This window comes from Guyanagaster necrorhizus, assembly GCF_019112545.1.
Source record: "Guyanagaster necrorhizus MCA 3950 unplaced genomic scaffold BT62scaffold_12, whole genome shotgun sequence".
NCBI classification, from domain to species: Eukaryota; Fungi; Basidiomycota; class Agaricomycetes; order Agaricales; family Physalacriaceae; genus Guyanagaster; species Guyanagaster necrorhizus.
In genome coordinates this window covers 1,348,744-1,376,466 of record NW_025064891.1, presented here as the reverse complement: position 1 = coordinate 1,376,466, position 27,723 = coordinate 1,348,744, and the positions used below count along the sequence as shown (strand labels likewise).

The 27,723-nt window shown below is 47.2% G+C and overlaps 10 protein-coding genes across 10 annotated transcripts; 4 read left to right on the top strand and 6 right to left on the bottom strand.

The window, feature by feature from the left end:
- Positions 1-107: 107 nt before the first annotated feature.
- BT62DRAFT_134869 (uncharacterized protein) lies at positions 108-1,654 on the bottom strand. The gene is made up of 3 exons (XM_043179807.1): positions 970-1,654; positions 454-916; positions 108-391 (listed from the first exon to the last, which is right to left on the bottom strand). Exons 1-3 carry the CDS (start codon positions 1,322-1,324, stop codon positions 385-387), a joined length of 825 nt encoding a protein of 274 aa, XP_043040194.1. The 5' UTR covers positions 1,325-1,654; the 3' UTR covers positions 108-384.
- Positions 1,655-2,997: 1,343 nt separating this feature from the next.
- On the top strand, positions 2,998-4,293 carry BT62DRAFT_894361 (uncharacterized protein; the record flags this gene model as incomplete). Its single annotated transcript, XM_043183172.1, has 2 exons — positions 2,998-3,128; positions 3,186-4,293. Coding segments are annotated over 2 exons (1,239 nt in total), but the record flags the coding sequence as incomplete, so codon positions are not given.
- A 586-nt stretch (positions 4,294-4,879) lies between these two features.
- On the bottom strand, positions 4,880-5,913 carry BT62DRAFT_932149 (fungal hydrophobin). The gene is made up of 5 exons (XM_043186299.1): positions 5,411-5,913; positions 5,282-5,352; positions 5,145-5,232; positions 4,958-5,089; positions 4,880-4,903 (listed from the first exon to the last, which is right to left on the bottom strand). The coding sequence occupies exons 1-4, from the start codon at positions 5,561-5,563 to the stop codon at positions 5,042-5,044; spliced, it is 360 nt and encodes a 119-aa protein (XP_043040192.1). The 5' UTR covers positions 5,564-5,913; the 3' UTR covers positions 4,880-4,903; positions 4,958-5,041.
- A 700-nt stretch (positions 5,914-6,613) lies between these two features.
- BT62DRAFT_919926 (uncharacterized protein) lies at positions 6,614-7,842 on the top strand (the record flags this gene model as incomplete). The annotated part of the gene is made up of 7 exons (XM_043184186.1): positions 6,614-6,694; positions 6,768-6,776; positions 6,829-6,867; positions 6,924-7,205; positions 7,323-7,361; positions 7,418-7,429; positions 7,570-7,842. 7 exons carry the CDS (start codon positions 6,614-6,616, stop codon positions 7,840-7,842), a joined length of 735 nt encoding a protein of 244 aa, XP_043040191.1.
- Positions 7,843-8,210: 368 nt separating this feature from the next.
- BT62DRAFT_932146 (fungal hydrophobin) lies at positions 8,211-9,129 on the bottom strand. The gene is made up of 5 exons (XM_043186298.1): positions 9,084-9,129; positions 8,682-9,015; positions 8,553-8,623; positions 8,416-8,503; positions 8,211-8,360 (listed from the first exon to the last, which is right to left on the bottom strand). Exons 2-5 carry the CDS (start codon positions 8,832-8,834, stop codon positions 8,313-8,315), a joined length of 360 nt encoding a protein of 119 aa, XP_043040190.1. The 5' UTR covers positions 8,835-9,015; positions 9,084-9,129; the 3' UTR covers positions 8,211-8,312.
- A 73-nt stretch (positions 9,130-9,202) lies between these two features.
- BT62DRAFT_1076228 (uncharacterized protein) lies at positions 9,203-11,160 on the bottom strand (the record flags this gene model as incomplete). Its single annotated transcript, XM_043179194.1, has 3 exons — positions 9,203-9,862; positions 9,917-10,708; positions 10,744-11,160. The coding sequence occupies 3 exons, from the start codon at positions 11,158-11,160 to the stop codon at positions 9,215-9,217; spliced, it is 1,857 nt and encodes a 618-aa protein (XP_043040189.1). The 3' UTR covers positions 9,203-9,214.
- Positions 11,161-11,476: 316 nt separating this feature from the next.
- On the top strand, positions 11,477-15,072 carry BT62DRAFT_932143 (uncharacterized protein). Its single transcript, XM_043186297.1, has 5 exons — positions 11,477-12,027; positions 12,086-12,338; positions 12,392-12,525; positions 12,572-12,812; positions 12,877-15,072. The coding sequence occupies exons 1-5, from the start codon at positions 11,814-11,816 to the stop codon at positions 14,771-14,773; spliced, it is 2,739 nt and encodes a 912-aa protein (XP_043040188.1). The 5' UTR covers positions 11,477-11,813; the 3' UTR covers positions 14,774-15,072.
- On the bottom strand, positions 15,009-18,474 carry BT62DRAFT_932141 (uncharacterized protein). The gene is made up of 18 exons (XM_043186296.1): positions 18,311-18,474; positions 18,116-18,261; positions 17,917-18,067; positions 17,796-17,866; positions 17,617-17,744; positions 17,264-17,566; positions 17,093-17,213; positions 16,938-17,041; positions 16,638-16,888; positions 16,560-16,587; positions 16,385-16,502; positions 16,250-16,332; positions 15,969-16,193; positions 15,849-15,918; positions 15,720-15,790; positions 15,598-15,667; positions 15,469-15,540; positions 15,009-15,416 (listed from the first exon to the last, which is right to left on the bottom strand). Exons 1-18 carry the CDS (start codon positions 18,441-18,443, stop codon positions 15,072-15,074), a joined length of 2,490 nt encoding a protein of 829 aa, XP_043040187.1. The 5' UTR covers positions 18,444-18,474; the 3' UTR covers positions 15,009-15,071.
- A 35-nt stretch (positions 18,475-18,509) lies between these two features.
- On the top strand, positions 18,510-19,472 carry BT62DRAFT_134278 (yippee-domain-containing protein). The gene is made up of 6 exons (XM_043179806.1): positions 18,510-18,696; positions 18,748-18,803; positions 18,858-18,914; positions 18,971-19,074; positions 19,127-19,194; positions 19,299-19,472. The coding sequence occupies exons 1-6, from the start codon at positions 18,601-18,603 to the stop codon at positions 19,353-19,355; spliced, it is 438 nt and encodes a 145-aa protein (XP_043040186.1). The 5' UTR covers positions 18,510-18,600; the 3' UTR covers positions 19,356-19,472.
- A 3,988-nt stretch (positions 19,473-23,460) lies between these two features.
- BT62DRAFT_1022648 (pyrolysin) lies at positions 23,461-27,494 on the bottom strand (the record flags this gene model as incomplete). Its single annotated transcript, XM_043178277.1, has 21 exons — positions 27,075-27,494; positions 26,917-27,024; positions 26,730-26,803; positions 26,600-26,678; positions 26,490-26,545; positions 26,429-26,439; positions 26,285-26,377; positions 26,191-26,238; positions 26,118-26,137; positions 25,941-26,052; positions 25,726-25,883; positions 25,603-25,676; positions 25,334-25,550; positions 25,230-25,285; positions 25,102-25,177; positions 24,940-25,049; positions 24,520-24,894; positions 24,371-24,461; positions 23,939-24,315; positions 23,690-23,885; positions 23,461-23,640 (listed from the first exon to the last, which is right to left on the bottom strand). Exons 1-21 carry the CDS (start codon positions 27,246-27,248, stop codon positions 23,461-23,463), a joined length of 2,685 nt encoding a protein of 894 aa, XP_043040185.1. The 5' UTR covers positions 27,249-27,494.
- Between the last annotated feature and the right edge of the window lie 229 nt (positions 27,495-27,723).

The window sequence follows — 27,723 nt, the reverse complement described above, 5'->3', positions numbered from 1 at the left end:
GACTTTGGGACATTATGATGGTTACTGACATTCTGCGCAGTGAGCATGCGCATCGAGCGACGTGAAGATCAGTTGATGTACTGGATGGTCTGAAGAGTGACCTTAGTTGACATCTTCTCGAGGGTTGATATTAGTTTCACTCACGCCTAGGGCCAATACTGACCCAGGCTGACATTGAGAGGGAACACGACAATGGGTGATCTGTGGCCCAGTAGGGTGAAACGATATTAAAACTGTTGTGCAATCAGTAGGGAAATGAACCGTGTATGTAAAAAATTCATTCATTTACTGAACATTACTGGTCAAACATTGTCTCGAGTCTGTAAACTACCTCATTTATGAGATAATCAATATTTTCGTATTTGGTTGCGATTGACGTTGGATTTAAAGCCTGCACAACACAACCCGCAGTGAGTTTTTATGATTGGTCAAAAGGAAGAGCATATCACGCACTTTATGACTTTGACAGAAAGTCTACTCTTCCCTTCAAGCCGAGGGAACTGAGCTTTAAGTTTCCTGGCCCTAACTTCGGTGTTTTCCCAGGACCTCGCTCCTGGGGTCCCCGGAAACAGAGGCAGCGTATTTTCTTCCCGCACGTCTTCGGGCGATCTCTTCTGAACTTTTATAGTCAGCATTCGGAACCCTTCGTCAAATGGGGCGCTTGAGAGGATCTGGTCGAACTCGCCCCACGCTGGCTGCGATGCTGGGTTCCGCAACAATGAAGGACCCAATTCGATGTCCATGACCCGTAAAGCGGGAGTTTGATCGGACTGTATTACTCTCCCTAGGCTTTGGATCCACCATTGTAAGTAATGAACTCCATCGCGCCCAGATGTAACCATGAAAGCAACCTTTCGCAAATGCCCAATTCTGACGATAGGAAGCCCACTCAAAGGGAGAGAATGCCAAGCGCTTGCTGCCATAATTCTGGTAAGAATATAAGATAAAGAGATACATACAAATACTCACGACAGTTGAATGTCAGCGAGAGAACCCGAAGGGTGGCCGATGTCAGTCTGAGCATTTTGGCGAGATGCTGGAAGTCGATGGTCTTGCTAAGACTGAACGCAAACCGTCGCAGCTTTTCTATAGACACGGGGCATGGTTTCGTATCCAGGATCGCTTCGATGAAGGCGGGACACCTGTATGAATACCTGCTCACGATGCTCAGGTCTCGGATACGAGGTCCACGACGCGTAAGGTGCGTGTGGTCCAGTCTTGGCTGGCTGGTTTCGTCACCATTAAACATCGATACTCTCATCGCACCAGTATGATGTACAAATGGCCGTTCCAAGTCTGGAGATCCTTGTAAGACGGCGCACATCTGGTCGAACCCGTTCTCGTGAAAGAAGACGTCATAAAGATGTATCTCCCGGAAAGGGTGGGATGAGAGCCGTGCCAGGGATCCATCGCACAAATCGCTGATGGTGACGTCGTAAAATTTGATGATTTTGAGACTGCATGAATTGCAGGATAGCGTTAACGGTATCGGGTGTAGGACGAAGGAGGGTGGGACCTCGATGATACCCGTGGATGCAGAGAGTCTGCACGAAAGAAGGAATATGTGGAGATATTATGCATAGTTCAAAAAACCTTTGGAATGCACCGAGTTGCGATCGGCCGCTCAGCCTGACCTCACGGAAGAGAATGGCACGGGTACGCGAGGAGAAAGCGTGAGATATGAGAGAGCACGCCTTGAGATCGTTGAAGTCGTGAACTTCGTCGATTATTGCGTCGACGAGTTCTTGAGGAAGGGACTCTGCCATCTTGATACGTATGAGATAGGGAAGAGGACAATGATTCGAACTAGTCCCACCTTGATTTCCGAAATATATAGGAAAGGATCCTAATATCAGAGCCTTTCAAGATCCAACGATACCCGCAGAGATGCCTTGAATACACCAACTACGGTCAGAGTCGAAGTGGGAACAGTGAGAAATAAGTTAGATACCTACTAAGAGCGATGATACTTCACCCCAAAACACTTATGAGTATATACACTGTCAGTATTTGACTCAAGCATACCAACTATGAAAAACGTGTATGTGCCTTGGTCCCTTCATTCGTGTGGAGTTGTGTCCAATTATTTATGCGAAATATTTAGTGCAAGGTACCGGGTATAGATAGCAGTTCTGATATCTCAATACTCACAGAACAGAACGCTCATTGTCGTAGCTTGAGAATGAATTTTGCATGTCGCTTGCTGGTACAGTGCTAGTGAGTTGTGACTGATAAAGAGAGGTAAAGACCCATAAATTTCCGGCCCGAAAATTCCGACCACGTGGAGAATGCTCCACTTTTTCTTGTCTGTGCGCGGCTTCTATTTCTGCGTCTGCCAATGTCATCCGTGACTACATTTGAGCCTTTATATGTTATAGAACATCCCTGTGTTTGCAGCTCTGTGAGTCGCCCTGTTGGGATTTTGCTGGAAAGTTCTAGAAAGGGCAATCCGGCATCATGCCGAGAGTTGATGAGTGAGCTCGAGAGAAAGAGAAAGTTGTAGTAAATTCTAGATATAAGTCTGGAGAGTATAAATACAAGCTCTGTAGGAGCTGTAGAATAAGAAGTTCATACCTTCTGGCCTTACCAGCCTGGAGTCTACCCTGCGCACCACCGAGGATTTCCAACACACCCTTTGCAACTTGTTTTAACTTCCGGCTTTATTTGGTCAACACGCTTCGAAACTGCAACTTTATGTAACTGCTCAGCCTTCCCATCACGCAGCCCCGTTGAACCCGGCCTACTGCCTCTTACTGCCTACGTTTTTCATCAGTCTATGGTCACTGTGGACGACATTTGCGAACATCTTTTGGAACCTGAATATGACTAAACGCCTTTAAATATATCAGTAACCTATCTGGCATTCCGATCCTGCAAGGTTGCGCATCTCAACGGAATCTAAGCGCTACGATCCCAGCAATCAAAACGAGGCGTATGCGTGAGACTATTTTACCACTTCCCGTGATTCTGGCCTTTACTTTGTTACTTCCAACACTGATGCCTCGTCGAGCTAAGCATAAGCCAGCCGCATCGTCCGGTAGGGCACCTCCAGTGCGCAGGCGAGATGACCAGTTCCACCATGCCATCCCGAGATTCATATTGCGGAATTTTCAAGTTGGTCCCCGCAAGTAAGGAAGCACTTGTGCCTCGCCGAGTCGATTTTTAACCAATTTTTACAGGACCAGGACGGAGCGCCAAAAAGAGTGGCGTCGTACCCATGTTGATCCTGACCACGTCCTTTACTATGACTTGGCCTCAGGGAGCCTCGACGTTCGTTCCATCGGGTCCATTTACGGACTCAAGAACCTCTACAAAGACGCCAGTAACCCTAGCAACGCCAATGAGCTGGAGGAAAAGCTTTCTTTCTTAGAGCAAGATGCCTCAGTGGTCATTAACGATCTCCACTCCAACCTCGCTAGTGGCAATGCCACTCTTAAACGTCGTGATGTTGAACGGCTACGGAAATTCATGTTTGTGATGCATTACCGCAACCAGGGAGGGTCATACTTCGATGCAGATCATCCTCGTGGAGGCCCCACAATTCGGCAATGGCTGGAGCGCTATAAAGCCAACCATCAATGTCGAACTCACACAGATGTGTGGCTGAGTGTCCTCCGCTACTACTTGGATACTCCTCATTCGCAGATCCTCGACGATGCCAAGGCGATATATGATGAACATGGAATGGGAAGGGTTCAATTAGAGATGTTGACCAACATTGATCCCAACATGGAACATTACCCGGCCCTTGCGTACCACCTCCAGGCTGATATGAGTTTTCTTTGTATATGGGAAGCTCATGAGACATCAGAATTTATTCTGAGCAACGATGTTTTTGGACTGTGGGAGGGACTAGCGGCGTCAGGTGATCACATCCACCGTGTCTTTGTCGTCAGCCCTCGTATTGCAGTTGTCTTACGGTCCAACATGCTACCCATGTTCGAAACGTTGGGGCCAGTGAACAGCGACCTACTTAAGATTCCCCAGGAGCGACCTGTATCAAAGCTCGTCAATGGGGGTGCCGGATTCCGATTTCCCGAGGGCACTGATCTATCGTCGATCAATCTGAACCTCCTCCGATCACCTGACGATCTCTTCACATTCACCATAACCAAGCTGACCCTCGCTCAAACCGACACTTTCAACGCTGTTGTTCTGAAGAATGTTCACCCTGACGGCGCCATCACGTTTCTGGGAAAAGAACGTATGCTGAGAACCATTCGCGCATTCTCTTACGACCAGACGAATAAATATGATCGACAAAAGTTCATATCATTAATGCGACATTTATCGGTCATCCCGACTCAGGCTATAGTGCAGGCACCGTCGGAGTCTGATCTAGTCGATGCTGAGCTCTATGTGGCTCTCATGAAGATCCTGCTTTTCAAGGAACCCTTTCCCTCTCACTATGACCGCGCCTTATCCATCTTCCGACTGGCGAAAGACCCTTCCCTGCGCAAGATTTGTCCTTTCATGCTGGAGTACATCTTCAGTCTCTCTGCTGTCATACAGAAATGTCAGACTCATTTTGGTGGGGATGTATACAAAGCTGTAGGAGGTTCTATTACCATGAGGTCCTCTCTGTCGGAGGAGGTTTCATCGCTGGTATTTCAAGAGCTGGATCAGTTCATACTAGACAGGTTAGATGTGCGACTGGCCTACGACACCAGTAATGCACTTGGACAGGTGGGCAAAGAGGTTGTACTCGTTGCATTTCTTGACTGGGTCATTGACGATTCAGCTCATGTTTTGGATAAGATGCCCAATCTGATAAGGCAGGTGTTACGGATACAATCTTTTTGATATTTGCGTTCTCTTTTGGCTATGGTCTTAGTTCATAACGGTCATAGCGTTGGGGATTTGCAACCCTTGTGAAAAACGCAGGACTTAGCCGGCATTTCCTCTATTTGGAGATATCAGTTGTTTATACATATCTGTACGGTCGAAGCAGTCTTACGAAATATAGCCAGAATCTCATGAAAATCACCAAAATATCAATGTTAATTAGAAACAACTCAAAAACAAATCATGCAGTCCATATTTAGGCTGCCACATTGATGGGAGTGCAGCCCAGAGCAACAACGCCGTTCTTCAAAGTGAAAGGTCAGTCTACATCCCCATTCTCCGAAGATGATAGCGCTCACGAAGCTGTTGTTCTCGCAGCACACAGGTTGGTTAGAGCATGAGGTGGTGCCGAGACCAATTACCGTGATGGGGTCGCAGGTGAGACCACTGTCGAGGCAATTTAATAAAATTTCCACGAAACCAAAGTAAAACTTACACATTAGCAGTGATATCACCAATAGGAACTCCCACAAGACCAAGGGCGTTCTGGGAGGCCTCTGACTTGGGCTATGATATACTATCGTGAGTATCGATCCCTCGGTGTCGAGGATAAAGAAAAACTCACGTCCTGAACAGACTTGCAGCACTGGGCTGAACCGGTGTTGCACATCCCGCCGGTAACGTTCGTGTTGGTCTCTTGCCTTGGGACGGCACTGCTAGCCACGAGGAGAGGCAGAGCTAAAATAGCGAGAGAGAAGGCTGAGATGCGAGCGAACATTATCGTGAAGCTACGAGTTGAGAATCTTTCCTCGACTTGTTGTGTCTTTTATACCATTTCTATCGTGTGGACATAATGAATTTCGCTTCTAAAATTGTCGGCTACGCGACAGGCTGCCTGATTGAATTAACGAGATGCAGGAAATTACGAGAGAATAAGACTTCCATGATTGCTCTCGTACTTGGTGGAGATAAGTTTTCGTGATCGTTGCAGGATCGATCCGTGTCACTGTCAGTGCAAACGTGAATAAAATGTGAAGGCGAAAATTGAGAGAGATTTAGGCAAGACTGTGGCTGTTTTTCCAAGATTTTTATCCGTGGAATGTGCAAGCCTTGAGCGACGTCGTAAATTGACTCCGTCTTTCCGATTGAAGTCGACCAGGGATCGAGCCGTTAGAATTTCGGCATTTAGTCGACATTCGGGCGATCAGTACCACATGCAAGCGTAGTTGCGTCAGCAATACTAGCATGTTCAGGTTCTATTCTACAGTGGCTTTAGGTAATCTCGCCTTGCGCCGTTGCTCGTCTTTGTGCTCACTTTTCCGGTATTGGCGTGTCTATCGCGCTGTACTTGTCAACCAGGTATGGGATCTTCCAGCCTGCCAGAGGTGTTCCTTTTGTCCCCCCCGAGCCTCCAGCCCCTCCGACGGACCTTCCCCATACCCTTGGGGAATGGAGAAAGAAGTTTGTAATTACTGATGACGACGTTCCCTATTACGATATATGGAAACTTCCTGTTCTCATTCAATTCTTTCATGAACGCGGTCTTGATTTGTGGATTCCCGTTAATGAGTGCGAGCTTTCACCACCAAACGATAATCCCCGTCTTCATGACTATACATATCTTTCTGACTATCCGGGTCAACCGACAAGATTCTACGGATTAGAGGTGTGCCGAAATTCCGTCGTATCTTTACATAGACTGATTCCGTTCAGTAAACCATGCATTGCCCAGCCCGCACTCGCTGGAATCAGGACGTTATTATACGTCTTATATCTATTGACGGAGATGTGTCTGGTATCGAGCACCACCTAGCTCTTAAGCGTCTCTATGGGTGAAGACTTATTTCGAGGAAGAAACCATGCCCTTCCCGTCTTGCAGGAACTCAAGTACGAAGGACTCACATTCGTTGTATTTCCTATGATGTGGTCGGCCTACGGGCTTCCGTGGTTCTCTGGGAGAGATTCTTGATTTCGTTCTTCAGGTTTCTGAGGTGTGTCATGAAGCATCCTGTTATACGACGAACACTCATAACATCTATATAGGGCTTGGCTTTCTGCCATAAGAGACTTGTTGCTCATCTGGTTCGTACTAGTATCTTGTTTCTATCTTCGCATGAGTACCAGCATGAATATTTTAGGACGTCTCTTATGACAACATCCTTGTTAACTTTGCTGGGGGCATCAATTCCCCAAGGACTTCCGCTTTTAGAAGCAAGCAGTACCTCTCAGTCCATTTTCCGGTCCGCTATTATATCAACGGTTTTGAGCACGCTGCAGTCTTCTTCGAGGATTCCAAGCCATCCGAACGGACAATAACAGGGCTTCCAAATGCATGCTGGGGCAGCAAAAAGGAATATTTTACACGACGTGTCCCGCCCGAAATGGGAAATGCGGAGCCATACTGCCCATTCCGAGCTGACGTGTGGTCCCTTGGTGGCGTCTTTCAAAGGTACCTTGGAGAGCATCTCCTTCAATTTTCGAAGAAGGCATGAATAATTTGTCAGGTAACGGACTTCCTACTACTCAACGTCCCTTAGCATATAGTCGAACTTAAGCTGTGGGATGATGAAGCGGAGGTAGGTGATCCTTTGTTGTTGACCGATGTCTGGCTTGTTTGAACATAACTTTCCAGCTACATCGCATGGTGAGACACGTTCTGCTAAAAAAAAAGAAATTACCCATGTAACCTAATAGCACGATAGCTTCTAGTGTTAAGAGATACAGACCAAGTTTTGAAAATTTTCTATGATATTCCAAGTTGCTTCCTGACCTTGACCTTTGTAGACCGTCAAAACGAAAGCCGCCAGTACGGCCCTTCGTCTCCTCATTCTATTCAAGGAAATGAGTCAGGAGATTCCTACTCAACGCCCACTCATGGCGGAAGTATACGAAACACTGCAAACCATCATTCGCGAGACTGACCAGGCAGCTCAAGAGCATTACGCCGGCATTTATCTTCCACGAGAGTCGCACAACAGGGGAGTGGAAAAGGACAATAGAGGCGTGTTACCCATGGTGGTTGTTGATGGGGCGTCGGGGGGTTCTGTGAAAATGTGAAAACGAAAAGGGGTCGATCGTGACAATATCCGAAGGTAGTGGTCTCCTGTAGTTATCTCAAAAACCGGTAATCTTTGCAACGGAGCGCCTTCGTACCAGGGTAAAGTTGTTAGTGAGAAAGCGGACATACTAAGTTAGTACCAGGCCAAATTTTGCTACTACGCCTAGTACAAGTTGAAAAAGAGGAATATCAATTCATCGCTATTTCCTTTTGAAACAACTCTGTTGGTATCGTTGTCGTACGAAGATCGGAGCCGACATTCGACTATGTACACTGCCAGAAATTGTAAGATATATCTGCATCACTGATTTTCAATATCATGATAAGATGTAATCAAGGTGATGGCTGTCCTTATCGGAAAGTTTGTCCCAAGACCGCTCGAGTTTTCGTTTCCGTCTTTTTTCTTTCACGTATAATAATGATTATCACAACTGTAAAAAAAGAGAAAACGCTACATGGTAGGTAATATCTAAACAACCACGTTGATGGGAGTGCAGCCTAGAGCAACAACGCCGTTCTTCAAAGTAAAAGGTCAGTCTACATCCCCATTCTCCGAAGATGATAGCGCTCACGAAGCTGTTGTTCTCGCAGCACACAGGTTGGTTAGAGCACGAGGTGGTGCCGAGACCAACCACCGTGATGGGGTCACAGGTGAGACCACTATTGAAGGAATTTAATAAAATTTCCACGAAACAAAAGGAGAATTTACACGTTGGCGGTGACATCACCAACGAGAATTCCCAAAAGACCAAGGGCGTTCTGGGAGGCCTCTGACTTGGGCTATGATATACTATCGTGAGTATCGATCCCTCGGTGTCGAGGATAAAGAAAAACTCACGTCCTGAACAGACTTGCAGCACTGGGCTGAACCGGTGTTGCACATCCCGCCGGTAACGTTCGTGTTGGTCTCTTGCCTTGGGACGGCACTGCTAGCCACGAGGAGAGGCAGAGCTAAAATAGCGAGAGAGAAGGCTGATATGCGAGCGAACATTATTGTGAAGCTGCGAGATGAGAATCTTTCCTCAACTTGTTGTGTCTTTTATACCATCTCCAACGTGCGGAGATAAAGACGAGAGATGGACCGACACGACAGACAGCCTGAATAAATTTCTTCAAGTTACGAGAAATAAGTATCCTGCTCTGGTGTAACGGAATAGAGATTTTTTTTTTATCTAATTAAAGTGAAGGGCCAAATGAGAAGACATTCAATCTACAGGCGACTGGAACATACTTGTCTTACCTTTGACAACCTTGACAATGACCGAAGGAAAATTCACCAAGACGCCTGCCTACGCCTCTCGGACAGTACGTATGTACATCCATCTAAACTTAGGATCACATGACTTTGCAGCGAAAAATCCCACATCTAAATTAAACCTCTGCTAGTATCTGTATCAGTATGCTCTTGACAGTCGGCCTCTCGTCGTTATTTACAGACATAGACGCCGCTCCGGACATGACTCCATAGAATATATCATCATCCACATCTCCCACCCGCAACCTATGGGTCATCACCCGGGGCGTAATCCTCGCGATGTCAGCTTCAGACACATCGAGCACAGGAACGGGTTCGTCTGTAATTTTCGGGCCGTCCATATCCATGGCAGCGCCCCAGGATACCTCATCCATCACATCAAAGAATTTGTCTTCGTCTTCGTCCTCATCAGGATGCGTAGAAGTTTCCCCCATGGCAGCAGCCTCACGAATGAGTTCCATACCTGTGGGATCACATCCCAGCACACGACTCGCCCGAGCAAGATCTTCAGCGTCCTGCATAGAGCGCGCCGTCAACCACATCCCATCCAGCTCATGGTGGTGTCTTGTGGCAGTGAATAAGTCAGAGAGGTATAATCTGAGTTGCGCAGGGAAGTGGGTTTGATGATAAAATGCACGTAGATCGTGGATGAGGGTCTGGGGTATTGGCGTGGAAGTGAATACAGGAGCGATGTAGGGGTGCTTGCAAAGTGCGCGAACGTCAGCTGCCAATCTGACTGTTGCACTCATAGAGAAGCGGTCTAACTATTTACAGTCGTGAGATAAGAAGTACGAAAAAATAGGACGGGCCTTGCTTACCAGAGTCTTATGAATCGCGGGCCGTTCTCTGGTATTCATAGGACACACGTAGATTAGCATGAATCCATCCGGAAGGTTCCATACACCGTCCATCTTTTCATCCTCAAGATCATCATATAAGGAACCCGAGCCCATTGGCTGCGTCTTTTCTCTCCCATGGGTCGAAGAACGCACCACTTCGAGTTCCTGGGAATCAAGCACCACGCGCTTCTCGGCCAAGACTTTTACCAGTGCTTTTTGGGAAGGGAGACTAGCGTTCTCCAATCCCGAGAGCACAACAGCATTGGGAATTTGTGCGAACTTCAAGTCTCTTGATTCCTGGAAAGCTGAATCCAGGTACGAATGGAGAAATGTGGGAGAATGGGGTGAGGTTGGAGAGTGACCGGAAGCGAAAGGGTTTGATGCTGCTGTAGTTTCTTTGCCACTGATGGTGGAAGAAAGAGAACGAGGCTTGTCTTCAAATGGATCAGAGTGAAGGGTGTTTGGTGACAATGACTGAGCGTTAACCAAGTCATTCGCGAAGGAGGAAGAGCGGGAGTAGTGTTTGGATTTACGTTTTGTAGTGCTCCGCGAGCCTGAACGACGTTTCTCTGTTTTGCTGGCTGATACTCCAGTGGTGCTGGGATCGTCTATAGAACTCAGGGTCGAACTGGAAGATGGAGTGCCTGGTAGGAATAACGACCGGAGAAACGGGCTCGCGATTGTTTGCCGAAAGGCGGGATGTCGGGGCTCGGCATCTGGTTTACGTATACGTAGTTTGTGGGTCATAATACCGAAAAGGGAGGAGAGTATCTAATAACAATGCGTAGCAGGGGGTTGGTGAGTACCAATATTGTGTTCCGTAATTCACGGTCAAAAGAAGCAAAGGGATGGTCATGGATACCAAGTATCATTGATGGCAGCTGAATGAAATTAAGAAGCATAGAGCGTATTTGACCAACACGAGGCGATGGACGGCTGCTCACTACTGTTCCGACCACCCCGCAGGAAGGGACGTGGGTGTGAAATAAACAAGTGCTCACCGTTACAGCAATTCTCTGGACATAGGGTATGTCTTCTTCAGAAGTACGAAGGATAAGGTGTTTATCCCCCGAGATGAAACAGAGAAGAATAGATTGCAAAATGACAGTGTCCAGAGGTAAACCAGCGGCAGATGTGGCCTCCCGAACGTTAGACAGTAAACGAGGAAAGAAAGCCGAAGAGCCGATAGCCTCAGGCAAATTGCTCGGACCAGCAAAAGACATGCTGATCAAGAGGAAATCCAAGTGTTTCAGAATCGAAGACTAAGCGTCCTGTGGATCAGATCGTGGCAAAATATGATGAAACAAGTAAAAAGGGACGGGAATCCGAGTCATATGAAGAGGTCGCTTGCAGTGTGAGGATGAATGTGCCCGTCGGGCTGGGTGAATGTTAGCAACTGTCACTAGGGAACTCCACACGGAATATTTTAACGTGCCGGTGCTGACCAATTTTGTATCTTTGGAGGGGTCAGCACCCCCCCTTGCGATCGGTGTCCTGGATGCTGATTGGCTGACAAGCAGATAAGATGAGGCAAGATCGGCTCCGGGTGCTCTCTTGGCGGTCGAGATGGTGATATGGTCGCGGGGCAGACTGGCACCAAGGCCGACTTAATTGCAAACGATTACTACTTACGCATGGTAAAACTTGCGGCCCGTTTGGATCTTGACTGTCACGGACGAGTTCCCTCATTATACAGGGTCATCCGTCGTTTGTCCTCCCCATCGTCGCCATTTTCTACTTGGATTCCTTGAATTCCCCTTCTGGTTGATTTATCTCCAGGAACTCGGTCCTTACTTATCCCGGACTTCGCTCAATGCTCACGGTCTTCCCATCCATATCTCGGTTGTAACATCCTCGAATTTCCTCCCATGAGTCGATGGCAGAAACCCTGGAATTCGAGGTAGACGATACCTCACCTGCGATATCCTATTATCCATTTCGCGACACCTTTTCCGCCCCAAATCTCACAGCGGGCTGGAACCCTTATTATACAGGATCCGGTTTTTTGACTTCTCTGGGAGAGACGGGCGAGGGAACTAGTCAGCACATATCATCGCTGAACGGTGCATCGCTTTCTATACAATGGCATGGTGAGGGTTAACGTTCATTCTGTGGGAATAACGTGCTCATCAATCCGCGCGCCACTAGGAACTGGCATTGAGTTAGACGGAAATGTTACAAATGCTTCCTACACCATTACTCTGGACGAGACGACAATCGATGTTTCTTCACTGGAACGGTCTGACACGCTTCTCGCCAATATCACTGGCCTATCCAGCCAAAGCCACAATATTACATTAACTGCGCAAATCGCGACCGAATCAGATTCTGACCCGACCGGATTCCTCGTCTTCGATAAAGCTGTAATTACAGTAACTCCCCCAACTAACGCATCTAGCAGGTGAGTCCTAATGTCGCCGTTTCATTTCGCGCCACGAATTGACCGTTTAGCAGCTTAAATTTTACATTGCAAACCATAACGGACAGCAGGATTAACTTTAATGGGGAATGGTCGTACGACAATGGGCTGGGACAAGCGTTTCGGGAGTCAAACAAAGCCGGCGACACCGCTCAAGTCTCGTTTTTCGGTTAGTCTCTGCGTTTCATGATATACTATAATTTATTTTGTCCCAGGTACATCCTTTCTTGTACTGGGAACGACATCACCAACGGCGGGAAATTATTCTGTTACAGTGGATGATATTCAGACATTTCTTTCAGCGAAATCGTCGTTTACTCAGGATGGTTCTTTACTATTTTACGCCACCGGCTTAGACCCGGATCTCGTCCACAACTTCGAAATCTCAAATGAAGATGGTTCGTCACTGATTCTTCCCGTGGGAGGCCTTCGTTCTTTCTCCACAGTAGACCCCAAGTAAGTTGATCCATATAGTTGTAACGCGTGGCGCATATTAAACGCTAGCTTCCAATATTTTTAGTCCAACTGCTTCCGCGACTTTTACAGGCGAATCCAGAGCATCGGGTTATCCATCAGGCACAATTGCAGCACTCGCATTGGGCGGAATCCTCGCTTTCATTTTATTAGCCGCCCTATTCTTCTTTCTGTTTGTTTATCGACCAAAAAGGCGTAGAAAGCACCAACATCAGAGACAGCACAAAGATGAACAATGGAAGAAGGAATCTGAAGCTGGGGTTGTCCTTGATATCGCACCTTTACCGAAGACGCACTCCCGAGAACGCCGCAGAGATAGCGACTGGTCTGGTTTAAACCGGTGGAAACGGGATATTGAAGGCACTGACGGTCTGGGCATCGACATTGTATTTCGGCACTCGGACTCGGTCAAAGAGGACGGTGATGTAGATAACATCGAAAGCCCTAGCAACCCTCAGCACACCGCAAGGTCACCTGAGCCTACCTCCATGGCGCAGAGGAATAACAAGGGAAAAAGCAGGTGGTTTGGAAAGACCGACAAGGAGAAGTCATCACCTAGCTTTACGATTGATCTTCCCCTTCCCCCAATACTAAGTAGATCACGCTCCGCTTCTCGTCAAGGCTCCGACAGTGGGAACGCAGCCCGTCAACGGTCCCGCTCAAACTCAGCCCTTTCCTATCTCGCTTCGCTCTCTTCGGCTTCCTTCGCTTCGCGAAAATCATCGAATGCGTCGTCCCGCTCTCGTGACCGTCTGCCTGTCCCTCGACCCAAGTCACACATTCGGACATCGAGTCAAAGACCGTTGCTGCAATATGAAGCGGAAGCACTTCCACGTCCGACAAGACTTCGTCCTCTACCCCAGCCCCCCCGTCCTCTTTCTGACGACCGTGGTAGTGTCAAAGATTATCTCGATGATGCGGCTACCGTGTTGGGCCCCTCGACCTCTCGAACAGCCTTGAGGCACCGCAGTCCGCGATCAAGCGAGGTCTTTCCTCTCCAGACGCGCCCGGCCCACGAAGAACAGCAGCCGCTCGCGAGTACCAGTGAGCCCGTGGACTACATTCGTGGCCGGCTAGAGACCAGACCGAGTCTATTGAATGTTCGGGAGAGTAGCCCATTCCGAATCGAATTCCACGACTCCGAGCAAGTGCCGGTGAAACCGCGTAAAAGACGCCTCCCTAGCGGCGTGGCAAGTGCAGTCGGACATGGAGAGAGGTCAAGTCATCGTGCCTCAGGCGCGTCTCGCGTCAGGTTCGAGGAAAGCGAAGCTGCATCTACCAACGAGACAAGCGAGAGTGACTACCCTGATAGTCGGAGGATGACCGTCGACAACGCGTCTCAAGACGACCCTGCTCCATCTAGCCGCCCAGCCTTCCGACTTACACCCATACACCCCATGGCTCCACCTTCTAGGGTCACTTCATTCCTTGATCTGAGTGGCTCGTCGGACGCCTCGATACGTACTCATTCCAACGACAACGAAACACTTGCTTCGTCCCACCGCATTTCCTCCGAGAGACAGCCTACATCTCGTTGGAGCAGCACTACTGCACCAAGTTCTCACGGCCACGCTCGCGAGTCTGCTGCGCCGTCATCCCCTTCAAGTACAATGTTTCCCTTCCCAGTATCATTACCCGCATCTTCCCATCATCCTACTGGACATCGACTATCTTCACCACTTCCCCGGCCTAATGTCCCTGACGACCAGCAATCGACTGCACGCGTTCACTCGCATCCGTTGTCTGAGCTTGCGCCTCTTTCGCCCACGGATAGTGTCCCTCTCTCTGTATCAGAGTTGCATTTCAGACAGAGCGTCTCGGACGACGCAGGAGAACGTAGGCCTCGCTCTAACGTTTCGCTGCCTGCTCTTCCAATGAATATGTCATTGCTTCCGCGACACCCACCCCTTCCCGGTCATGGGACCGAGACCGACAGAACGTAGATGAGCATGAACATTTCGTCATAACGACACACGATACCAGATATGAATAAGATTATGTTTTCAACGATTTTCCTCTTTCCTTTCAGGACATTGCGTTGGGACAATGCTCGCTTTATTTGTCGAATCTATATATTCATGGAAGGTCGTTCCTCCACATTCCTTTCTTTCTTCATCTCTTTTGTGTACTATACGCCAGATTTACTCACGTGGTGTCAAAGGTCTATACAGTATTCACTGCTAGTTCAATTGGTGCATCCATTCCGAGTTATGAGGATAAGTTACATATGATTTCCTACTATTATGGTGCCTGAGTGTCCCTGCGTAGTCCAAAGCTAACGAATCGTCTGAAGTCTGAGAAAACTTCCCGACGTTCTCCGGGACGATTAGCGCCATCGCCAAGACTGGACCCAGTTGGCGGCCCACTGATTGGCGGCGACGTTAATCCGGAAAAGATTCCCTCACTGGCTGGGGTGATGATCACAGGACTGATCAAACCTCCGACAATCTGCGCGGAGTTGGGCTCCATATCCAAAGACGTCAAAAACGACGTGCTATCGAGATCATTCTTTGTACTCGTTATGGTCACGAATAGATCCAGTAGATTGTTTTGCTCGAACTTCGGGGTACCTTTGAGGTCTAAGATCTAGACGCCTTGGTTCAACATACAAAGTGAGTCAGTTGTTGAAATCCCTTACTTTCTGGAAATTGGAAAATGAAGCATCACCGATTAAGAGGGTATAATTAAGTATGAACCCTTCAGGAGGATCCTAGACAATCAGGCTGGTCAAAAAACAATTATTGTTGGTAGGAAAACAATCACTAACAACAGGTGTGACGATAACCTTTAATAGAGACTCCAGCCTTGAGGTAATCTTGGAAAGTCCACGAGTGTACCTGAACGATACACATCAGAGAGATAATTAAGGAAGCAGTATTTGAAGTGTACGTCGTCGTTGTCAAGGTATCTCCAGGCATCTTGGATAAATAAGCCTTGATTGTTTGAAGGTCTATCAACAGCTGTCCAGAGGGGGGCCAGAGTTACTGTATGAGTGCAGTTAGCTGGTAAAGGACATACCTGTTCCGCTCCGATCTCTCCCAGTGGCCTACTCTTGACTAGAGAAGTCGTGAACTTCGTGAGGATAAGGCTGGATGGAAGATGAAATGCCGACAGAACGATAAGTATATTTTGACACACTTGTAAGCCTTATCAAAGAGATTCCTCAAATATTTCTTCTGCTCTATCTGCGGTTTGACCGCTTCGATGACTTTTTCCGCCGCTCTAATCAGATCAGAAGTATAGATCGAGGGACCAACAACTTGAGCTAACGACGACCATGATGTCCGCAGCATAGTCATAAAGGCAGGATCACAAGCAACTTCGAGTTCCCGGAGCTGGACGGAGATGGCGGAAGAGACAGCACTGAAGTGTCATCGTCATTGACCATAAGGATGCATGGTTGTTGGAAGACCGCGTACCCGACGAACAGATCACATTCTCGCTGCAGAGACACTCTGTCCCTAAACTCGACATTAATCTTCTCTCGGATCTTTTGCTCTAGCTTGCGGGCTGATGTCAGAATCACGCGTCGTAAACGAGGCGGAAAACAGTACTTCAAGTGCGGTTGCTTGGCAGTAGTCTGCGGTGTTGATCACCAGTGATGCCTGATGCATGGCATTGGCATCATAGCGATGCTCCATGGATCTCCGACCCTGAGAAGTGGTCAGAGGTCTAGGGCAAATAAATGTGAGATGATGATTTGACACGTCAATAAAGGAAGGAATCCACCTCTTAAGACTGGCAATTAAGACATCCTCTATAGGCCACGTTACAATTATCTCTGAAACAAAGATTGACATGACACACCTGCATAGATTTTCAACCATTTCTTGTGTAACGAACAGAGATCGAAAAGAGGTTGCCTCGTTGATAGCTTTGCACACTGTTCTAAGCTTTGACCATAGAAATAGAACAACTCTGTTGACGACGGAAGAACTGCCAAAGGTGAACTGGCATCGTCGGCATCAGTCAGTGTAGAAATCGCTTCCAAAGAACCACGAGTCTGAGAGTTGGTAGTTTTGCCTTTCCTGTGGGGAGCTAACATATCTGCTAGTGCCCTTGAAAGATGTTGTTAAAGAAAGGTGCGAAGACACCGAAAGGGCTCACTTGTCCTGAGCATCAACGAAAACGCCCATGTGCGGCTCAAAAGCAGTGGTGATGGGTTTGATAGATCCTGCAGGTAGATCGCTCACAGACAGAAGGTCAGTAAACTATTAGAATCAGATGAACAAGCATTAAAGACGCGTCTCAAGATTACGCACTGGGGTTGCCCACTTCTTGGATATTGATACCTCAAAGTCTGCAGTGAGCTGCAAATTGTCGAGAAGAGTTTTGACATTGAGAGATGCTCCTGCTTTTGATAGTAGAACGGAAAAGTGTTCTCTATGAAGAAGGGTCCGTGAGCGAATGCTTGAAGCGTGGTGCGTACTCACCGAGTTATCTCAACAAATTTACACAGTAACCGCCAGCCAACTCTCCATTCGCCTGGAAATATTCTTCCCTGGTGCAACTCGTGGGAGTGGAGTAGTCGATGGAACCATGAGAAGCGTCTCGAAATATTGTCCAGCTGGCCAGCTTCATCGGTGGTTCGGAAAATTTGCCGATACTCTTTGAGCTCTATGGACACGTATCTGTCAATGAGGGTTGATCGCACGTCACTGCCTAGAGCGTCCACTACTAGACAAGCATCCGCAATTGTCGAGGCTTTGAGTTGCTTGTTTGGATCTTCTAAATAGCTAATACCAAGGCATTAGGGCCAAACGGAAATGTCAGTGGTTGGACGTACAATTTATCGAAGTCCGCCTCGATAATTGTCCGAATGGCTCCTTGCACCTGTTGTATCTGGCGCCAGACTTGCGATACGCGTGGGACGGAAATCATAGGTTTGAAAGCTGCCGCGATCTCTTTCACGGCCTGTGTTTATCGGTTCTCAGCATGTCATCGGAAACGAGAATATGACCGTACAGAAAGCGTTTGCGCCATTGCACTATACTTTCTCTCCTTTACAAGATCCTCCAGCTGCGTCAAAGCATTCACTACAACGTGTCAAATGTACGAGATCACTATCAAGAGGTTAGTAACGCACCAAGCATTTGTAACCTCTTCAGAGTAGTCATACTAAGGATCAAATTCTTCTTCGCCAAATCTAGGACCTGGATATCCTTGGTAATATTGCGGACGACGGCCTCTGATTCCGTGGCCTTTTCGCGTATACGAGATATTTGACCCAGAAGTTCCTGAAATTCTGTCAAGAAATGAATTAAAATATCCAAACCAAGGCTAACCGAAATGAGCTCTTGAATGAGCTGCATCTTATTGGAATCCTGGCTTTTCTTCAATTGCGCCTGCAATGCATTGATTTCTTTCTGTAGTTCTCGCTGGTCATCATAAATTCTACATTGCAGTGCATCTGTCTCTGCCAAAGACGCCTCTATTGGATGTCTTCAGCATGTTATTGGTGTTATTGAACTTGAGCTTACCATTAGGAAAATGTCTGTTCAAGATGTCCACGAGATTGAAGACATTCCCTAAGTCCACAGTAATTGAAGAATTCCCATTTATTATTTTCTCGGCCTTATCAGCATTCTCTGGCAGGCTTTCGCTGGAGCTCATCGGCGCTGAGCATAGGAGAGAGAAAGTTAAGACTAAAGTTGCAAATAAAGGCTGTAGCCAAACATTCCTCTTTTAGTCACCACCGCTTCGTTACTTTGGGGCCCTGATTCAAACGACCACTCTCCACCGTTCTTTGGTGCTTTTTGGATGTATCCATATGTCTTCGACAATAAATTCAGATACTAAAACTCAAGTAATTCAAACATACGATGGGCACCCCACGTACTCCTGCGCGAAGTGTTCTGCTGTCATAGTCCGTTGCCTTGATATAGAGCACGTATCATACGTCTAACTGCGATATTAGGCTCTTCAGGATGAACTTATTAGCAAGTCTTTCTCTGGACGTGATGGACGAGGATAGTCAGTCTGCATTTCCTGTAGCGACTGTAACTGATCTCTATCTCTGAGAAATAGTCTGATGTACTCGGCGACGAACGTGAAGCTCGGAAAGAAGGAAGAACGGCCACTTCTGTGATTCAAATGTTCTGTAGTAATTTTATATGTCTTATTGGAGAGTTGCGTTGCAGGACTGGCGTACATACCGTTGCTGACGTACACTGCCTGGGCTGCAATGATAGGCTTGGTTGGTACTATCACAAAGCATCCGATTACTCTCAGAAGTACAAGGAAGGTGAGTTAGGCGCGTTTACCTGTCGTAAACCTGATATATAGTGTAATTTTAGGTAAATATCTGCTTGAGCGAGAGAAGCTGATCAAGGAGAACTCGTGGACACTAGATTCGGAGGACAAGGTATAATATAATCATCGTTCCAAATTTCCTAAGAAATAGCACTAACTACATTTCCACCTATTTATGCAACAACTCCAATTATGGGACTTAACCAACTTTCATAGTCGCTATCTTCTGAAGGATCTCCTGTGACCTTGAGCGCGCGCAGAAATAATTTGTAACTTCCATTGGGAATTGTAGTACCGTCGGCGAATGTTGGGGTGGTAAGGTCCAGCAGGTAGTAGGGATTATCCTGTTTCGAGAGTTGTCAGATAAATCACTTGACAAATGAGGTTGCTTCATTACCGAGTCATCATTGCGAGGATAATAATCCAGCTCAGCGACAGATCCGACTACATCCCAGGCCGCCGATGCCGCCACACTACCTTCGATGAATGTCAAAGTCGGTTTATCACGACGTTCCAACGTCGTGTCAACGGTCACAAGGTCGATGCTAACAACGGGGGAACCGAAAGCAAGTCTGCGTTCGGGTCAGCAGTTTAGATGATTTTCAAGGCATTTGGGTGTTTCCCTGAACAGCAGCGATGGATAATCGGAATTGGAAAACGTGTAGTTCGTCGGGTCAGTTTGCACAAACCCATCAGCGTCCAAAATGACTGGCAAGTCTACGCCAAAGTAGTAGTCTGTATCATCGATAACTTGTTTGTCGTACAGCGACGCAGCAAGACCAAGGTATGTAGCATGAACAATTTCACTACCGCTGATCACCTGAATGAAGCCACTGTAAACTGGGAATGTAGATGCATCAACGCCGTCGGGAGGCGTAATTGTCACAGTGATATCAATGGACTCTTGGGGTTGAAGCGTGAAGCTTTCTTGACTGAAGCTTTCAGTTGCATAATCGGTGGACAATGGAACAGGTCCGTCAGCGACAAGGATGGATCCCTTCGTTTTCCGATTGTCAGTAGAGGTTTTTCAGCGGCTACAAACTGGATCTACCTCAGTAACGGTGACTGCTGTTCCAGCGGGAACGTTGGTTATGTTGTAATCTTTGGAAGTCGATCCCGTGTTCGTGACGGTCAAAGTCTGGCTGTTGTAAGATGGATCAGTCAATACTTTTAACATTGTTTATATCCTATACTCACCTGCCTTGGAAGTGGGTCGTGTCATTCAGGATTAGTTCTCCCGGGTTGAGTGTTGTCGCGAAATGTATCGCATCATACACATTTATCAATCCAGCTCCTTGCTGTGTCACGGTCTGATACGGATCTCCGTCTGTATGGCTAGAAGAAATTGCCTTTGCAGTAGATTCGAAGAGACTTCTAGCCGACAGTCCAATTTCAGAACTTGTCCCCCTGGCGGAGAAGAGAAGAGCAGCACATCCTGCAACAAAAGGTGTAGCCATCGAGGTCCCCGACAGAAGGCCATAAGAATCGAAAGGCAAAGTCGATAGAATATTACCACCAGGGGCGGCAACTGCTGGCTTGAAGTAGAAGTCGTTGGAAGGACCATAGCTATAGGATCGTGAATACCCATGTGCAGAAAGTCAGGAAGTGCGCGAACCTGGTGAACGTAGAGATTAACCCGCCATCGGGATCCGGGTAGTCGTAAGATGCTCCAGTTTGAGGGAACGTAATTGTCACTGTGGCACCAGTCGCGTATGCCTCGACCAGCTGCATTGGACTTGTTGTTAGCAGAGCTACAATTGCTCAAAAATTGGGCCCATACAAATTCCCCGTCAGCTGATTGGATGAGTGAAACATTGTAATCGCCGACTGCAATAGCACCAAATCCGTTGCCATTACTGAGAGAGCAAAAAATTCTCAGTGATATGGCATATAGATCATAGTAATATAACTGACTCGTAGATCAGAGCTACTGTTGCGCCCTTATCGGCAATATTGGCCAATTTGGTGACCTGTTTGAAGTATGGTCAGAATGACATGTGATGGTTGAATCTATGAATGCAGAATGTATACAAAAGTACAAGTACCACGACGCAGTATAACCACGTATGGTGAAAGATCAGGCGTATCATCTGGAAGTGCATCACAGGCATCGTCTGGGATTGTCATATCATTTGAGGTAACGCAGATCAATCGAGTTTCAAGGACAGGCAATGGGGTCGTCTGATAGTACGTGATTGGGTCGTGCTCGACACCGCCAACGGTGGCATTCTGCAGTGGGACGGCAGTACTATAGGAAAGATTAGACATCACCTTCATGGATAAGCTGCGGAATATCCCACTTGTCTAAACTTGCAATGGAAATGACATTGATACCATTTCCAGGGCCAGAAGTAAACCAGCCACCAGAATCACCCTATGCAATAATGAGATTCTTGTTGTCGCTGTAATTGGTCTAACGTACCGAATTACCGGCGGCAATAGTGACAACCTTTCCGGTCGCAGCGATTCTGCTGGAAACAACGGAACTCGTGCCCTCTGTCCAGCCGTCAGTACCACCTAGCGACAAGGTGAGAATGTCATTGCCATCCTCGTATCCCCGAAGAAGAGCATCGACAAGCACTAGAATGACGAGTCAAAAGTATCATCCATCATGTACAGAAAAAAACTTGCCATCATCTCCCACCGAACCTTCACAGCCAAAGACTCTATAGGCATTAATAGACGCCTGATATGCAACACCACTGATATTATAGGGGTTATCTGGATCAGCCCCAAGTATGCCCTGTGAGTCAATGATTGAACATTGAATCGTAAATGGTTGTCTCGGTTCTCGAACTTACAGCAACGTGTGTTCCGTGACCTTCACATTGGTCCAGTGGATCGTCATCCGGGACAGGGTCATTGAAACCTGTAAGTCGCTGACTGAAAGTCCGTTCCGGACAGGGCTAGGATACATACCAGTGTAATTATCACCCACGAAATCATAGCCACCGACAACTTTGTAACTCGGACCAAACCCACCTCCAAGAGCGGGATGGGTGTAGTCAACACCTAAGTTCCGATATCAAAATCCGCCAGGTCGATGGATCGGAATAGTACCAGTATCTATTCTGCAAGGATTCGGGAAAATGCGGGAAATCGTGGGAGATCCGTGCTTACATTCCAACTAGGATTCCTGCGCCGAAATTACCCTCGGCATGGACCTTGTCCACTCCCTTCAACATCTTGGCGTCAGATGGAAAACGAAAATGTTGAGAATGCCTTACTCTTAGTACGTGGGTGGTTTGGATGTCCGGCGTGTCGTCTTCTGCCACGACATCCCACCACGGAAGCCTAGCTCAGTAAGGATGTGTATAAGCTTGAAAATGGCGAAGATAAACAAAGACTAACGTTGGAGGGGGATATACGCGGACAGGCCGAATTGCTTTGATGCCTTCGGTGTCACCAAGTTCAGCTGCGTCCTGAAATTGGCACTCAGTTCTGGTACGTCGCGTCGTCATTCCGTGATTTCGGAACATACCTGAGTATCCTAGAATGTGTTGTATTAGTTTTATCAGTGTTGGACATTCAAGAAGCGCGCTCGCTGCAAGCGTCACCGCTGCCCCGACGAATATATCTGCTGTATCATACTCCACGTCGACTTCATAGCTGACATCCCGTTCCTCGAGATAGGTGTACAATATTTCATGAGGCTAAACAACACAGATGAAGGTTACATGCCCAATGAAAAGCAATACGCGTACGGAAGCTCTTTCCAACGATCGTTTGGTGGGAATTTTCGAAGCATCGTCTACCTCGATGATGAACCTATTGGTTTGCGTAAGCAAAGTGGTGGTTTTGGAAATGCCGGAAAGAGAAGCCACTTGGGCATCGATGGAGCTCGTGTACAAGGCCAAAATGGCAGCAATGAGGGGCCTTGAGGCCATCATAACTGTGAATGAACCTAGTGGTCAAGTGCATCTTCATCGAAGATGGAATTTATATATCGAGAGCAGTGATAACCGTGATCATGCGCCAGAATTGTAAAGTGTAGCGACCGACATTGATTCATATACCAAGAAAGAAGAAACAGTAAAAAGTTTTTCTGATCCTTGATAACGGTAGAACTCCTTGCATGTGGGCATCCTGTAAAGCTCATGGTTATCAATCATTGTACCTTACAGAAAGGAACATACCAACCAGGTCTTCCCACGTATGAACCTATGATAAGCCGGCAGTTATTCAAAAACAACGACTGAACTATTGGGAAATGCCAAGCATGCAGTTTCAATCTGCCTGGAAACTATCAACATGGATCCAAGACGGATTTAACTTATCTTCATGCGAACCTGACATCGTACGCGTGAGACGGCACTATTATCGGCAAAATAAGACGTCGTATCATTTGAGGGCAGAAAGACGAACGAGAAACAGGACACTAAACTACAATTCCTATGGTTGGGCTCAGCCAGCTCTCGAAATCCTCTTCCTCTTTTGGATCACCTGTCACCTTCAGCGCACGTAGAAGAAATTTATACGAGCCATTAGGTATAGCAGTACCGTTGGCGAAAACCGGCGATTTCATTGCGATCGTATTGTATCCGAAATTATCAGGATCCTTTGATGGCTGCTCAACAAAATGTAGTGCGCGAAAGCGTACGCCATACCTCGTTATTCCGACTGAAGAAATCCAATTCGGCCAATGGTCCGACGATCTTCACACGTGCAAAACTCCCGCCGTTATGCATATGGGGAAATGTAAAGAAATGGCCCGGGTCCGACGTGCGAGCATTGAGAGTTGGCTGGAAATCGATGTTAGACTCAACCAGGTCCATTCGGAGGAGAGGCGTTCCGAATGCCAAACTGAAGTTTCATCAGTAAACGATTGCGGCAAGAAAGCAAATTGAATGATAAACCGGAAAAGTAAGCTGGGGTAGTCATTGCCATTCGTAAAAGTATAATTGATTGGACCTGTCTGTGCGTTTCCATCGGCGTCTAAGGTGAGTGGAAGAGGTACGCCAAATAAGAAATCGGTGTTGTCAACGACTTGCTGGTCCTTCAGAGATGCTGCCAAGCCCATATATGACACATGAGCGATTTCACTATCGCTTGAAATCTGTATGAACCCGCTATACACCGGCAGCAAGGATGAATCGAGCTCCGAAGGTGCAGTAAAAGATGCGAGTATCGTCGTCTTTTGACCGGGCCGCAGCGTGAACTTCGTCCGACTGAGCCACACCTTGGCCTGATCTGACGTCAATGGAACAGGGCCTAGAGCTGGGAAGAAGGTACCCTGGCAACATACGAGGTCAAGAAGATGGTTAAGGACACCACAAGAACTGTCGTACAGGCCTAATAGTTATGGCGGTACCTGCCGGGACATGGATCAGCTGATATGATTTGACACTAGTTCCCGTATTCTGAACTGTAAATTGTTGACTAGAAGTATAAGCTATCGACACCCAAGCTGGTAAAAATGAGAATCGCAGACACTCACAGCCCTTGAAAATTTGCTGTATCATTCAATATAAGTTCTCCAGGAGACACAATCGTGGTGGCATGGATAGCATTATAGACGTTGATCAAACCAGCACCTTGCTGCGTAACTGTTTGCCACGGGTCACCGTCGGTATGACTTGAAGAGACCAACGTCGCCGTTGTTTCGAACAAAGTACGAGCTGTCTTACCGATAGACGAGCCTTTTCCTTTGACGCTTAAAAGTAGAGAAGCACAGCCGGCTACGAACGGAGTAGCCATTGATGTTCCGGACAAGACGCCAAAAGAACCGAAGTTTACGGGCAATGTCGACAAGATATTGCCTCCAGGTGCAGAGATAGCAGGCTTGAAAAAAAAATCATTCGTTGGGCCATAGCTAGGACATTTAAGTACACGTTGGTGCACATGAATAGGAAGGTACCTAGTGAAAGACGAGATCAAGCCTCCTGCAGAATCAGGATAGCTATAGGCTCCTCCAGATTGGGGGAAAGAAATTGTGACGGGTACACCCGCGGTGAACTGGGATACAAGCTAGAACGTAATATATGATGGCTGAAGCGTTGGATGACTGAAAAGAACCCACAAATTCGCCGTCTGCCGCCTGGATGAGAGTGGCGGTGAAATTGCCAACGGAGATACCCGCGAATCCATTACCATTACTAAAGTCATGGAAATAAGCAACGCAAGAGAATGGCCTGAAGTTGCTCTCACTCGTAAATAAATGCAACGGTGGCCCCTTTGGCCGCAATATTTGCAAGTTTTTGCGTCTATGAGAAAAGATTAACGTCGTGTGGCGAAAAGTGCCAAGAACATACGAAAGGACAGGTCCCCCTTCTGACAATGACTAAGAAACTTGAAAGATCAGGCGTAGAATCAGGCAGGGCCGAACAGGCGTCATCTACGACAGTCGTATCGTTGGAAATGGCATAAATAGGGAGCGCCACGGTTATAGGAAATGGAAACGTTTCGAAATATGTGATTGGGTCGTGCACCACTCCGCCCACAGTAGCATTTTGCAGAGGTATCACTGTGCTTCGCAAGGCATCAATACTTCGCGACTAGTCAAAGAAGAAATTTCCCATACTTATCTAAACTTGCCACCGAAATGACGTCGATGCCATTACCTGGGCCGGAGGAAAACCAGGAACCATAAGAACCCTTAAAACACGTTCATAGAGTGTACACGAGAGGGAGGAAAAGCTCGCACATCGTTACCGGCAGCAATAGTGACAATCGTCCCGGAGGCCGCGATTCTGCTCGCCACTACCGAACTTGACGATTCCGTCCACCCAGCAGCACCGCCCAGCGACAGAGTCAAAATATCTTGGCCATCGTTGTATCCCATGATTAAGGCGTCAATGATCACTGCAGATGAAATGAATCGTCAAATCAAGTCTTTTAATCTTGATGAAGAAGAGAGACCATCGTCTGTTACATAGCCTTTACACCCAAAGATCCTGTAGGCGGATATCGAGGATGAATAAGCAACTCCACTGATGTTAAACGCATTGATAGGATCTGCGCCGATAATTCCCTGTGAAAATCATGCACATTCAGTTCGTATATGTGTCCTGTCCTAGGAAATTTGAACAGACTCACAGCGACATGGGTTCCATGGCCTGATCTATGCATTAGGGGCATCCGTGATTTTTCAGAATTTCATGATCCATACCTTCACATTGATCTAAAGGATCTGAGTCGGGAACGGGGGTATTCGTGCCTAAAAAAAGTTAGACAATGATGTCCTGTACTCTGATTGACTTCACCATCAAAGTTATCACCAACAAGATCGTACCCTCCCACTACCTTGAAACCCGGACCAAAACCCCCTCCGAGTAGAGGATGAGTGTAGTCAATACCTGCAATAAACCCGTTCCAGAAAAGTAGTAGACTCAGAAAGACTGTCTAACCAGTGTCGAGGCTAGAAACTTGTAGGATTCTTCAGCCCAAATAACGACGAACATCACTCACATTCCGATCTTGATCCCAGCACCTGTGATCCCAGCTGCATGTAGTTTGTCGACGCCCTGTACCGTAGGCTTGAATGGGAAGAAGCACAACAATTCTGCAGCACAACGCACCGTTAGAATATGCGTTGATTGGGAATCCGGCGGTATAGCCGCATCATTGATGTCAGTGACGACGTGCGAGAAGACGGGTCTGATAGATGTTTAGGGAACCATGTCAACTTCACATAGGAAAACACTTTACGCTGGGCGATCAAATATTTGGACAGGACTAACGGATTTAATACCTTCCACAGAGCTTGAAAAGTGGATGACATCCTGAAAAGAATGGTGTCAGAAGCACGGACAAGATGATCCGAGCTGTAGCTGACAGTGGGGTTCTGATTAATGGAATGCTGAGTCGAATACCTCAGGAGGTTGACAGAACTCACCTCTAAAGTTAGAGCAGCTCCTACAAAGATGCCAGGAGCATCGAACTCTTTGTCGACTTGAAAGCCAACTGCACGTTCTTTCAAGGACGCGTAGAAACGCTCATGTACCTAATCCATCAGGTCAGTCACCGAAGTTGAAAGGACAAGAACAAACGTACAGCTACGCCGGATCTTTTGCCCGTAATATCAGCAACACTGTCCAGTTCTACAATAAATTTATTTGCTGCGAAAGGCAAATCGGTTCCTTTCCGAATCGAGCTGAGAGGAACAGATGCCAGAGAGCACCAGGCAAAGACGATATGGATGAACGGTCTGAAAGAAGACGTCCTCATTATGAACGCCCGACCTTGCAGCCCTCAATACACTGCGACATTATATATCAGGACGAGTCGACGGATCTGGACATATTTTCCTGCCCAGGGAAACTTCAGCCAAGGCGAGAAGAGGGCGAGGAAGACGTCGGAATTTGATGATCATAGAAAAAGGTGCGGTTTGGGTCGAAAGAGCGACAGATGACAGGAAGAGAATGAATTATGATGGCAGCTGATTGAATTGTACCGTCGAACGTGGAGAGACGAAGTTTTGTAAACTAGCTCATTGGAATATTCTCGATACAATAAAAAATGGAAGCCGACGAAAGCCTATTCATGATCATCGGTGATGCTGCAGGAGAAAATAGAAAATATAGAAGACGCACTATATGCCCCGAAGAACCTTGTAATTACAGTAAGAACATCCAATCGAAGAAACGACAGTCGAGAACATCATTGACCATTTGGTAGACCTTCGCCAATACACCGAGGTGGC